General features: G+C 45.1%; 1 protein-coding gene across 1 annotated transcript in view; it reads right to left on the bottom strand.

Moving 5' to 3' along the window:
• The window catches only part of KCNK9 (potassium two pore domain channel subfamily K member 9), an 84,725-nt gene extending 72,633 nt beyond the window's left edge, over positions 1–12,092 (bottom strand). Inside the window, exon 1 of the mRNA XM_013961464.2 lies at positions 11,495–12,092. Within this exon, the coding sequence (XP_013816918.2) occupies positions 11,495–12,092 (598 nt within the window). The remainder of the gene's footprint in view (positions 1–11,494) is intronic.
• Between the last annotated feature and the right edge of the window lie 669 nt (positions 12,093–12,761).

Below are 12,761 nucleotides of genomic sequence, written 5' to 3'. Positions count from 1 at the left end.
GCTAGATCAACTACCCTATTGAAAAAAAAAGCAAAGTCTGACATGAGCTACTCATGAAAAATTTGTGTTGGTTCTAGCTTGTCCCTTGTTACCCCCTAGGTACTTTCACACTCATTGTTTAACAGCTCGCTCAAATATCTTTCTGAGTATCAAATTTAGGTTGACTGAGCATTAACTCCCCATGTTCCCTGCTGTCCCTCTTTTAAAGATAGGTACTTTGTTTGCTTTTCTCTGCAACAGCCACTGGTAGAGCTGTTCAAACAGCAGCCATAAAAAACTGGTGACACTGCTGACAGTGAACAGTTGCTGCTAAGAGAAGAGGTTTGATTCTTATCCAGATATTCAGCTGGAGACGAAATTGTAGGAAGCACTGATAATCCCTCAGGGAACCAGGAACCTTCAAAAAAAAGGACAAGATAAACTTACATAGATCCCGGGCAAGATCCAAGACAAACTTCAAACAGCCTGTGTGTGTACAGAACCATAGAAAATAAGGCAGGAGGGGACTAGTCCATACCTTGCCACAAGGCAGGACAGTGTGCATAGGTCACTCTTGACAGATGCTTGTCTATCCTGTTCTTCAAGAGATAGCAAAGGAGAGCCCACACCCTCCCCAGGCAACCTATTTCAGCGTTTCACAAGTATCATTGCTAGAAAGATTTTTTTCTCCATGTCTAGACCAAATCCTCCTTGTCTGTTGTTTAACAGTTTTTCTTATACACTGCACCACATTCAAGTTCTTTAGGAACAGACCCTGGCCTGGGTCAGATGTGGAAAGCTCCCCAGGCTGGATCCTTTATCATGGAAATATTTTTAACTGCTCATCACTCTGCCTGCAGTCAAGTTTCAATTAGTTATCCAAATTGAGAACACAAATGCTGAAGAGCCAGCAGCTTCCACTGTGATATCTATAGCTAGATATTCAGAGCCAAGCTTGCATCCCATGCATTTACCTCTTTAGCACCACCAACCTTTACTGTGTCCCACCTCGAAATCTTTAAAAAAAAAATCCATGTCAGAAAATACTTATCCTCCCCAGCTTTGGAAGCAGAGCTACAGAGGCAAACCACCATCAAAACCACGATTAAAAAACCATGACAAAAGACCAAAGTGCCAGCAGCTGGTCTACCTACATTGTAAGGACATTGACTTCTAATTTCATACGACAAAAGCTACATGCAGATACACTGAAATACAGTGAGGCTTTATGAAAAATTGTCTCTGGTGCCAGTCCAAGAAGTCAAAACAGAGCTAAATGGAACCCATACAGATTAAGCTATCAAAAGCATAGGAGCTGTACAAAGGCTTCTAAATGAAAATATAATTGGGGGTGGATATTTGGGAAGAAAACAAAAATGAAGCCATTCTGAATCATATCTAGTGCTTCTCAAGCATTAAAATAAACCTCTTGGGTGTGCAGTACATTCATGAACTGACTTGTAACATTGCTAATTTGCCTCTGTTGGCCTACATCAGTAGGTATCAGCTTATGTTGTTTCCTCTGACTGGCAGAGTGCACTCATTAAGGCAAACATATTGCTACTAAACCCCTAATTGTTTTGAAAAGTGCCCTTTAAATAACAGGCCTTTTACTACTAGGCAGGATGTGTTTTAAGAGCAAATCATGAGCTTAAGCCTTTGCTGCCAAAAGACTCGATGCTCATTTATTTGGTTGTCAGACAGAAATACCAAAAAAGAATGCAAAAGCTGATATGGCATCAGTACAGACTGAACAGTTACCACCTCCTTCCTCTTCTTGGGATGTTCATTGCCACATGAAATAACAAAGGATGGAAGAAATTCAGAAGGGGTGAGATCAAGAAGAGCCCTGAATTCTTAATATATCAGTTCAAGGGTCAACTGAAGAATTCAGGAACAGATCGAGGGTTACTGTTCTGACTATCTGTTGCCCAGAATTAGCTTTATCTCATTTTCTAAAACACCTGTGTAATATTGCAAAAAAGACTACAAAGATAACTCACATTTGACATCCAATAGCAAATAAACAGTAGATCAGGGACTTTTATACAGGATGTGGAGGAGTGATGATGGGCAGATCCCTTCAAATGCTGGGAAACCGTCTCACTTCCCAAACTTTGGTCCCCAAACTTCCCCATGTCCCAAAATATGCTGTTTTCCTCTTGGGGAGTCTAGGGAAGTCCAGGTTTTTTGACAACCTAGGATATGTAATGATCCTGAAAAATGCTGAAAGGGCATCCTTCTACTGTTCCCAGTCCTCAGCAGAAAATACTAGATATTTTATCATGAAAGTAGGCTTTTAAAACTCCTAGCCAATCTCTGGAAACCCAAGAGGTTCCCACATACCAGAACAACTATGGAGGAGCACTGAGACTTTGAGTCACCTCTGTGAGTAAAAGGTATTCCTCTGGTGCAAATTCCCAGCACTGAGTTCAACCATCATTATTTCATCAACAGTTTTATAACATTTCAGATGCAGTATCTTATACTACATAGCTTGTATACAGAGCATTACAGTCAAGGCCCTATGTACTTCTTGCTGTTGGAGGTCACAGTATTGCAAGTCCCTTAGTTTCCACAGCACACTTAATGGAAGTACCAAGTGCAGATTTTTAGAAATTACTGGTGATTATTATTATTACTGCTGATAGCAGTGTTTTCACTGAGTGAAGTCAGGCCTGTTTCACTATATAGTCCAGACTATTAACAGCTAACAGAGACTGTTCAAGTAATAGAGACCTGGGCCTTTGAAACAAGAGTATTTGACCTCTTTTTCTACTGTGTCTGGTCCTGAAAACTTCCAGATGGGTGTGAAATGTAGCAAAGTGACAACTGGAAACTCCAGGTGGTCACAGGTTTGTTAAAACAGTCGATTTATGATATAGTTCCCATAGCAATGAACCACTGTGGTGGTTTAAACACAGGAAGAAGACATCCTTTCTAGAGGGCATCAAAAGAAAAGAGGGTGGAAGGAAATAAAATACTCCACCTGCACCCAAAATGTCTCCATATCGAATATCAGAAACTGCTCACAGTGCCAATTGCCCTGGGAATAGATCTCTTTTATTTCCATCTTCCCTTCAATATGTCAAGAATATCCCTAAATTGCGAGTCTATGAACATTTCCTTACAGCTAATCTCCTGCACTACACAATTAGAGAGCTGCTGTAGGTTTCATTCATCAGTCTGTGTCCTAGAGCTCTCTGTGAAATTTTCCTGTCAGAGAAAGCTCACACAGTTAACAACAGGAGCAATCCTCTTCTGTGATGGGAGAGTGAGGAGACAATCAGCTTCCCTTCAGATACCTTCCAACCCCACTATTTGCCTGCTGTCTCCAAAGCACTTCTTTCTTGCAGGTGCAGAGAAGTCAAAGGACAATATAGTCTATTCCCTCCTAATTATCCTAACAAGTAGGATATTACTTGTACATGAGTCCTTAATAGAGATATGTCTTTCACTGACATGCCCTAATCATCTCCATAATGAACGCAGTTGAAAAGGATACTGAACCCTTTAACCAACTGACTATTGCATAAGCCTCCTGTGGCAATCGGCCAGATATTAAAAAAAAGGTCACGTAACTCTTAAAAAAGGAAAAAGCTGCTAAGAAACGTCAAAGGATTTTCCCCCAAAAGAGGTAAGAAGAAAGTGCACATTACACTTGAAAAAACAAAAAACAAAACAATGTCTCAGTGGATTAGAAGAGGTTGTTAACTGTCAGGCAACGAGGAAAGAAAGTGAAATTCAAAAAACTCACCACCGAAATAAATAAAAAGAATAAAAAGCATCCACATTCTTCCTTAAGACTTCTCTTTGCTAAAAGTTAGGTATGTAGTAGGTATGTAGTTTAGCTTTCCACGCCTGGTTGTTAAAAAAAAATCAGTATAAACGTCAAGGACAACATAAACTCTAACTCATCAAAATTTGCTTGCTTTATCATTTGAAAAGAATAAAAATCTAAAAACTGCTCCGTACAGTGAGATCCAAGAGTGTCAGCTCAGAAAATTACTTGCATTCTTCTCTTTTAATGATTATTATTCATCTTGTATTAGATATATTTTCTAGGATTTGGTTTGCTATGGAGTATAGCCCCTTGCATTGTGTAATTCATGTCAAATAACAGTCTGATTCAAAGCTAATGTGACTTAAAATATTCTCTCCATTATTTACAACCAGCCTTAATTTCTGGTTCTTTTTGCTTAATATTCCCTAATTCATACACCTTCTTGCTTTAATCAAAGAAACTGCAGTCGCTACATTGCCAGTGATATCAACTTCAGTTGTAGCTAGTCACGTCTCAGACTCCTGGAAGGATACAGGTAACATGGGGGAAGGAGCCTATCCGTAGATTTTAGCCTGGAGTCCGTGGATTCCAGGGACTACATCCAGAGAAGGTAACCAAGAAAAAATACATTTGCATCACAACAATCTACAGATGTGAAATTTCTAAAGTAGTCTATACCTCCATTCAAAAAATCCACATATTGAAAAGAGATGAAAAACACAGGTCTGCTACATACAACAAACATCTGTTGCAAGTGCACAGTAACCTGTTAGTCCTACTTAGAAGCAGCAAGGTCTCTTCCTGATTAGCTTTGCATCATCAGCAAGTGTCCTTGCCAGCATCTGTTACATGGGCAAGGGATATTTCAGGCAGCCATTATCTGAATCTAGTCAAGGATTTTCAGTAAAAATCCTTAGGAATCAGGTATCTAAATTCACAAAAGGGCCTTTGAAAAAGGACACATAGTAATAACAGAGATAATAATCCAGAATTGTATATGTCCCTTTACATAATAAGGCTCCAGGTTCTGTTATTATTGCAAGTCAGAAGACCTAAGGTGCAGGAGTTTGCTAATATCACCATGAATTCATTACGGATTTGTGCCTTTGGTTCATCTTCACTGTTTAATCTGGCTATAAACTAATGCCATGTGGTCTGAAAGACAGTGAAGTGAGCTGTTTGGCAATTAGAATAGTTCCCAACCTGAATCTTCAGAAAGTCACTTTACCTTCTTGTCTCTAAATTGAAGATAATTTTTACACAGAGGTGTTGTGAAGATGAATCACCTAATGTCAGCACAGTATTCTGAATATAAAGTGCTGTGTAACACCAGCTCTAAGCTACGAGCATTGCCTTCATCATTTATGAAGGAATATTCTCCAGCATTGAAGGAACTAAGCACTTCAGCTTAGATTGCCTTCAAGGGAAGATGACAGCTTTCTGGCCCTTGCTTTGTGCCAGACCAAATGATTCAGAGAGTCTGTCCCAAAACCCATGCAGTCCAAAAGGGAAGCTCTCCATTAATCAGTTTTCCTTTACATCAAGCTTCATAATTCTGATGCTGAACCCACAGAAAGCAAAGGGATTTTGTTTTCTCTTTAGGATAAGCAGGCATAAGTCCATAGCTAACAGCTATGGCTCTTCCTTTACTCTTAGTCTATAAGACTTCTTCCTCCCAGTTCTATCCTGTAAATTTCTGTTTCCCATCCTTATATCAGTGGGATCATTTTCTTCTTCAGCTAATTCCTATCCCAAAAGACTCACTGACACCGTAACTTATAGCATTGTCAGTGGGCAAACATAGATATTTCTATTCTGACACTTGCAAAGGCACGTAAATTATTTTACCACATAGAAAAATAATCAATGAGCATGTGCAAAAACCATATAATGGAGAAAATGTCATTAAAGATCTTTGGCTTTCTTTCTCAAGAAAAACAAACTATCCCAGGAACTATCAGAGTTCAAGACATATGGAGAAATGAAGATTCAAAAAATCATAGAACATTTGTCTTGTAAAGACTTCAAAAGGTTAGCTAGTCCATCTTCCTCCCCAAAGGCAAAAGCAGCTATAACTTAACCATTCCTGACAGATGTTTGTCTAAACTCCCCTTAAAACTCCCCAGTGATGGAGATTCCACAGTCTTCTAAGCAATCCCTTCCAGCATGCAACCACCCTGACAGTTGGAAGAGTTTCCTAATGCCTAATCTAAATCTCACATGCTTCAGTTTAAGGAGGAAGCTAAGAAAAGTTAGGAAGAAAAGAAAGAGCACCAAATCCTGACAAAACTGTAAGACACTCATTTCGCAAGGCTGTTTCCGCTAAGGAAATCAGTTGACACCATCACCCAGCTGAGTGGCTAGGGGTTTCTTAGTGCTTCCCCAAAACCACTTTCAGACTATTACTGGATATTGCAGTTACACTGCCAGCAAGCCATACAGCAGGAAGTTGCAGTTCAAGCATCAGTCTGAGCTATCTTTTTGCCTTATCAGTGATTTTTAAAAAAGCTTTTGCTAATGTGCCTCTGGGAAGAACATGAGGTATCATTGCAAAACCAGTTTTCAAGAACTGAGAAACTGTTTCTGTGAGCATGTGAGCAAAGCAGCCACACCAAGGCCCCTCTGTGTCAGCAGAACCCTATTTTGGATTTTTTTGTTTTGTTTTGTAATTCTCAATGAGACAAAGGATATAGCGTGAAAAAGTCTTGCAGGATATTGTAATGCAGGGAAGCAAACTCTGTCACAGAGTGCATCTTCACGTGGAACACTGAAGCTGACCTCCTCTTTGCCCTGGACACACCACCAGCAGATATTACAAGTCCCCATCATCCAGTATTCCCCACTGAAGCTTCAGATGGTGTGAATCGGAATAGCTTCATCACTTCAGTAGATCTACAGGCATTCATATCAGCAGAAAATCATGCTCTCTGCTTTCACCTGAGTGTATTAATAAGAGTGTTTCAAATGAAGTATGACCTTCACAATCCTGGCAAGCCACAAAAGCAGCAATTAATTGACCAAAGTATGGGTGTTTGTTCTCTCTCTTTCCCTTTTTGTGTCTTTTCTTCCTTTCTTCTCTTTCTTTCCATTGCAAATTGTCCATCTGCCACGATTCTGTACTCAAAGCTTTTCAATGGTCTGCTGTTAAATATTGCTATCTATCAAAAATCAAGAGCAGAGTCCAAACACCAGGAGATGGCATTAAAGAAGGAGCAATACTGACCAAACAATTCACACTTAAAAAGACTTTTTTTTCCTGACCCAAATTAGAGACATCACAACACTACCAGCTTGGTGAGTATTTTTATACCCATTTTACAGAAAGGTAAACAGATGCAGCAAAGAAAGGCTATGAAGACTTAACTACTACCCTGAAATGGGTATAAGCATGTGTTTGTTTAGTTCATTAATGCAGGATCAAACTCCCTGTCAGGCAACCATCTGCCAGAAGTAAGTAATCCTCTCATCTGGATGTAGCCAGTTCTTAAGTGGTTAGCTACTAAGTAGCCAAACAGTTGTCAGCAGGTAGATATTCCATTCATCATTACAGGTACTGCACCACATTCTTTAAAAATACTTTGTCTCTGTTCACCAGAACAGTTTGGTCACTGCTTATAGTAGATTAGAGACTGATATTAATGGCCTAAAGCTCGAAAAAAGAGCCTTCCAATTTGCAGCGCACACTCTGTCTGCATTTTGCTCTTCTTACATAGTCGCTTCTGAGAAAAAAAAATAAATAAATAAAAATCCTCAATCTGTTTGTTGTTTCAGTTCATTTTAGGGTGACATAAACAGCTTTCATTTCTTTACATTCTACACAAGCCTCCAGAAATAGTCAGTGTTTACTAGAGCTCGGTGGTGTTAAATCAAGTATGACTATCACCCTTTAAGGCTTAAATGATGGAGCGATATCCATACCAATAACACATTTTGACAGTGCCAACACCTGCTTATATATAAATAGTTTGTTCATCCCTATAAACCTGCAGAAATGGGCATTAAAAATAATAGAAATCCTAGGAATTACATTTTATTTTCAAAACTTGATGTTTTTATACATCATATCCAGCCTCTTGACTAACTCAGTAGCGTATTCTACAGTGTATCACATAAAAGACAAGTAGCTGGATGAAGAACTGGATTAATTCACTCCCTGTCATCATTTTGGCTGGGTAACTGGAAATGGATAGGAAATGATACTAACTAACTCTTAAGTGAGAAGAATCCTGAAATAAATTTAGCAAGTGCTGAGAGCCAATAGGAGCTTATTAGTTCATTTTGATCACCTAAAAACTTTCTCAGAATTCAAACGTGACCAAAATTCTGTGAAAACACAGTATTTCTCTTCTGCTACTGGATTTTAAGAGCAGAGTCCTCAAATGTGGTAGCATCTGCAGTTGTTAATTTCCTTGCTGGGTCAGTTAAAAAAGTAGAATAGAACAACATTGCACCTGGAGAGTAGAAAAAAAATCTTGGGTCACAGGTGAAAAAAACCTCTCCCTGTTCAGTTGATCATCTCTTGCTTTGTTTTCTCTTGCTCGGATGGACAAACTCGCAACGACTCCCTACCACCATCGAATACAAGCAAAATGATAGCGACTGGAGGAAACGTGAAAGCTGGCCAAACCTCGCCGCTTCACCTAGCGTGGAAGGCTTTCAACGTTCTCCGTAGTTCAGCCAAAGCAATTCTTTGGGAACGGGGATTTAAAGGAGACGAGGGCGGCGGCGGGCGGCGGAGCGCGGCGGCGGGAGCTGTCCAGTTCAGCACCACGGCCACGTGCGGCGCCGCGCCGCGCCCCGCTCCCGCGCAGCGCCCCGCTCCCGCGCAGCGCCCCGCTCCCGCGCTCCCTCGGCGAGCACAGCAGCCTCCGCCAGGGCGCTGCCTGCAGCTGGATCGCGTTCCCTGGCCAACCGGAACCGCCTTTGGTTACATTAAAGCCACGGTAGTTTAGATCCACGCAGTATAAAGAGGTAATCACTTCAGACATGTTGCTAGCGCGGCAATCTCGAGGAACACAATTAAGTTAGATGTAAATTAGCCTGCTATCATATGCATATCGCTAGGCTTTGTGGTCCACTGATTGCTATTGCACTTCTTTTAAGAGAACTCTGTGGAGATAAATTTACCACTCCGGAATAGGCAACAAAGTATTTTATTCAATCTATTTTAAAATTCAGCCTGAGATGGTTATTTAGATAATAAAGAGGCACTTTTACAGGGACACTTACTGACTAAAGCATGTTCACTAAGGCATACAATGCATGTGCTTCTTGAAGTCTGTCTGGAAGGTCTGAGAGGGAGAAGGAAATGTATGTGAGAGCATACACCAGGTTAGACTGAAAATAAGAATCATCGTAGAAGATTAATACAAACATTGAAGATCACTGCCCCGTGCAGAAAACAATACCACAGAGAGGAAATCCTTTCTTAAATTCCTCAGAATTTAAGTAGAGAAAGTATTTTTCCCCCTGTGAACCAGACTCTTCTAGTACAAATAAGAAATTAAAGAAAAACTTTCCACACTCACTTCTACAGACTACCAACGGAACAGATAACATCACTAAGCTACTCTAGCACTGAAGACATATGCAAAATAGAAGAAAAGTATATTTGGCAAAATGCAGATAGTAACTATTAATTAACTTTTGAAAGACTGATCACGTATCCTACTGGAGCAGTTTTTCCTAAATGAACAATCATTAAAGGACGTCTGTCTTTCTGCACCATTCTTTATTACCACTCTTCCTCCCAGTGGTTCCCCGTTGCTATACACATTTTAAATTTAAACATTTCTGACATCCCAAAGCATCTCTGCCTACAGAAATGTACACTTATCCTCTGCACGTTGACACGCTCTGAGCTTCCTAAATGAGTCTCAGCTCTCTGCACGAGAAAATTGTAAGGTTTCCCAAGCAAGTTGTACTTGTTTCCAAGTAAAATACTGTCTAAGCAGCCAACATCTATAGCCCTTTCTACCTGTCACCAACAGAGCGTAAGAACACAGAAAGTATTGCAGTCATCTCTTAGAGCGGGAGTACAGGGCACAGTGAGCGTATGGGCATGTGTGTGTAAGCCTTGTACTTAATTCAGAAGGGCATGATAATCCAGTATTCACTTAGCACAAATAAATGACAAGACACGTATCGAGGAAGAGAGAATTAGTGATCAGAGCAGAAACAGAGTTTTGACATCGTAATGAATGATAGGAAATCTAATTCATTTGCCTTGCTATTACAAAGTTGTATTCTGCACTATATTCTCTAGCCTATTCATATGTACGTATATATATATATATATATATGCATGCAGTAACATAAACAGAAGAAGAAATTATCCCTTAAAAATCTTATCTTTGTAAGGACAAATAGGCTTCAGATTGTTAGATGGTCTTCCGTAGGAAATTATTTACTGTCCCAGCTAATAAAATCAAATACAAATGCAAGTAAATTCAAAGGACAGTGGATTGGACATTCTGCTGAAAACTGAACAGTATCTTGAGGTGCTAATGTGCAAATTTGTTGTAACAAGCACTAAAGAGTAAAAAGATCGAGTCTTTCTGTATTAATGAGAGATAGTCTTTCTTGTCCTGTTCAATATAATTCATTATCAAACATCCACCGAGCTAGAGAGATCTTTTCAGATCTCCCCAGATGTTAGAGGGGCACATCTAGAAGGGCTGTGAGAAGGACATATCAACTGCTTCACCAAATGCACCCTAATTAATGCAAAACAAGGAAAAACACCCCTGCTCATCAAGCCGAAGCAAGAGTTGTAGCACAGTTCTGTCGGCACATTACAGCCTCTAGTTATCGTGGTATTTATTTTTACGGCGGGGAAGCAAACTTTATGCGAAACGCTCCGTTTTAGCTGAGCGAAGCAGAGAAGTACAAAATGACAGTCTGTGGCTCTGTCCACTGACTGTCCCTCTACAGTCCTGGGACGTGGCATGCTTACGCTCAGCGACAAAGATGTGACAGCAGGTATCATTTTGCCTGTTGGACTGTGTGCCTGCAAAGCGGAGACACACTCTGTGACCTGTTGGCACATCAGACTCTCTAGCTGCACCGAAAACTTCAGGAACACGTTGGGAATGCAGAGGAGAGGCCCAGCTATGGGACCACAGGTGTAGGGAACCCCTACTGCAGCCCCTGTCAACGTCAAAACAAACTTTGTGAAAGCAGGACTAAGTGGCTACACCAAGGGGTTGCACAGCTGATCCAGTTCCTCTGTCCTCAGCATTTCCGTCCTCATCCAACAGCTTTTTGCCTAAGTTTCCCCCGTGTCTCTTAAGTGAAGGTGCATGCACAGTCCGAGGAGGTGCACAGCAACAGGGCCTCGTTCTCCTTGCAGAGGACCCCAGGAGATTGTCATCACGCCTCTTCTCCCCTTCTCCTTGCCACCCCAGCCACAGCTTGCTGTTAGCCGCCTGGCCAGTGCCAGTCCCCCCACCTGGCCAGCCCCACTCCTCTCCAGTCCATGTGTCCCAGGGGACACATGCTCCATCTCCAGGGGAAGAGGTGCGGGACACCTCCAAGTTCAACAAGTGCCCGTGGAGAGCAGTGAATTAGATAACACAGTCCCTGCGGGAGGGAAAGCCAAGAGACTCATCCTGCACTTAACCTTTTGCAAGCCACAGCCCCCTGCCCCCCTCCCTTGCTCCCAAACACGGGGGCTTTTTGCCTCAGCCCCGGCCCTGGCCCCGGCCGGCCACCCCGAGGCGAGACACTCACCGATGGTCGTGATGACCGTGATGGCAAAGTAGAAGGAGCCGGCGAATTTCCACTGGACGCCGGCCCGGTGCGGCTCGGACTGCATGATCACCAACTCCAGCTGCCGGTAGTCCTCGCTGGTGATGTTGTACTTTCCTTTGAGCCGGATCTCCTCGGCTTTGAGTTTCTCCTCCTCCCGCATCTCGTTGTCGGACTCCAGGGCATCAAAGACGGCAGCCCCGACCAGCAGGTAGGTGAACGTGCAGATGATGAGGGACAGGGTCCGCACGTTCTGCCTCTTCATGGCCGCCAGCAAGGGGCGAGTGAGGGGACCATGTCCCCCCCTGGCCGCCCGGGGATCCGACAGGCCGCAGCAGCCGCAGCAGGGGGGCGGCTGCCGGGGGGGCCGGCGGCGCCCGCCGCCGCCGCCGCCGCCGCCGCTGCCGCTGCTCCGGGGCAGCTTGTGCTGCGGCGGCGGCCGCTCCCCGCCCGCCTGCTCGGGCTCCTGCGAGGAGGAGAGGCACAGGAGGCTGCTGGAGCGCCGCGACCAGGTGCCCTGCAGCCGGGACACTCTGCGCAGGACCTGCCCGAACCAAGCCGTCCCGGTGCGCAGGGCCATCCAGGGCACGGCCGCCGCTGCCCAGCACGGCGGCCGGCGGCAGCGGGGCCCCGCCGCGCTCTCGCCGCGGGCAGGGGGCGCCGGCGGCTGCGGCCGCAGGGGCGGGGGGCGCCGCGGGCCGGAGTGGTGCGGCAGGCGGGTCCCCCCGCGAAGTTTGCGCGGCGGCGCGGGGCTCGCCCGCAGCCCGGGCGGGGCGCCGAGGGCAGCCGGGGGCCGCCGCCGTCCCAAGTTTCTTCAGGCGGCGCCGCGGGGCCGGCGGGGGCCGGGCGGCGGCAGCGCGCCCATCCGCGGGGGGCGCGGCGGGGCGGCGGGGCGGCGGGCGGCGGGCGGCGGCGGGGACCCGGGCGCGGAGGGCCGGCGGGGCCCGGCCCGCCCCGGCCCCGGCGCTTGGCGGCGGGCGCCTCACTCCTTGCGCGGCGGTGCGGCGGGCGGGCGGGCTGCTGCTGCTGCTGCTGCTGCTGCAGGTGGCCGCGGCGCGGGCAGCGGAGCGGCGTCCGGCGCGGCGAGGGCGAGGGCGAGGGCGAGGGCGGCGGCGGCGGTGTCAGGCGGCGGGCGGGGAGTTGGGGGCAGCATCCCCGGGCGCGGCGGGCCGGGCCGCCGCTCCGGCGGGAGGCGGGCGCGCTCGGCCGCCGGCGTGGCGCTGGCGGCGGCGGCGGCGGCGGCGGGGAG

Source organism: Apteryx mantelli, chromosome 2, assembly GCF_036417845.1.
Source record: "Apteryx mantelli isolate bAptMan1 chromosome 2, bAptMan1.hap1, whole genome shotgun sequence".
NCBI lineage: Eukaryota > Metazoa > Chordata > Aves > Apterygiformes > Apterygidae > Apteryx > Apteryx mantelli.
Note: the sequence above shows the minus strand (reverse complement) of the source record. Positions and strands in the feature narration are given on the sequence as shown.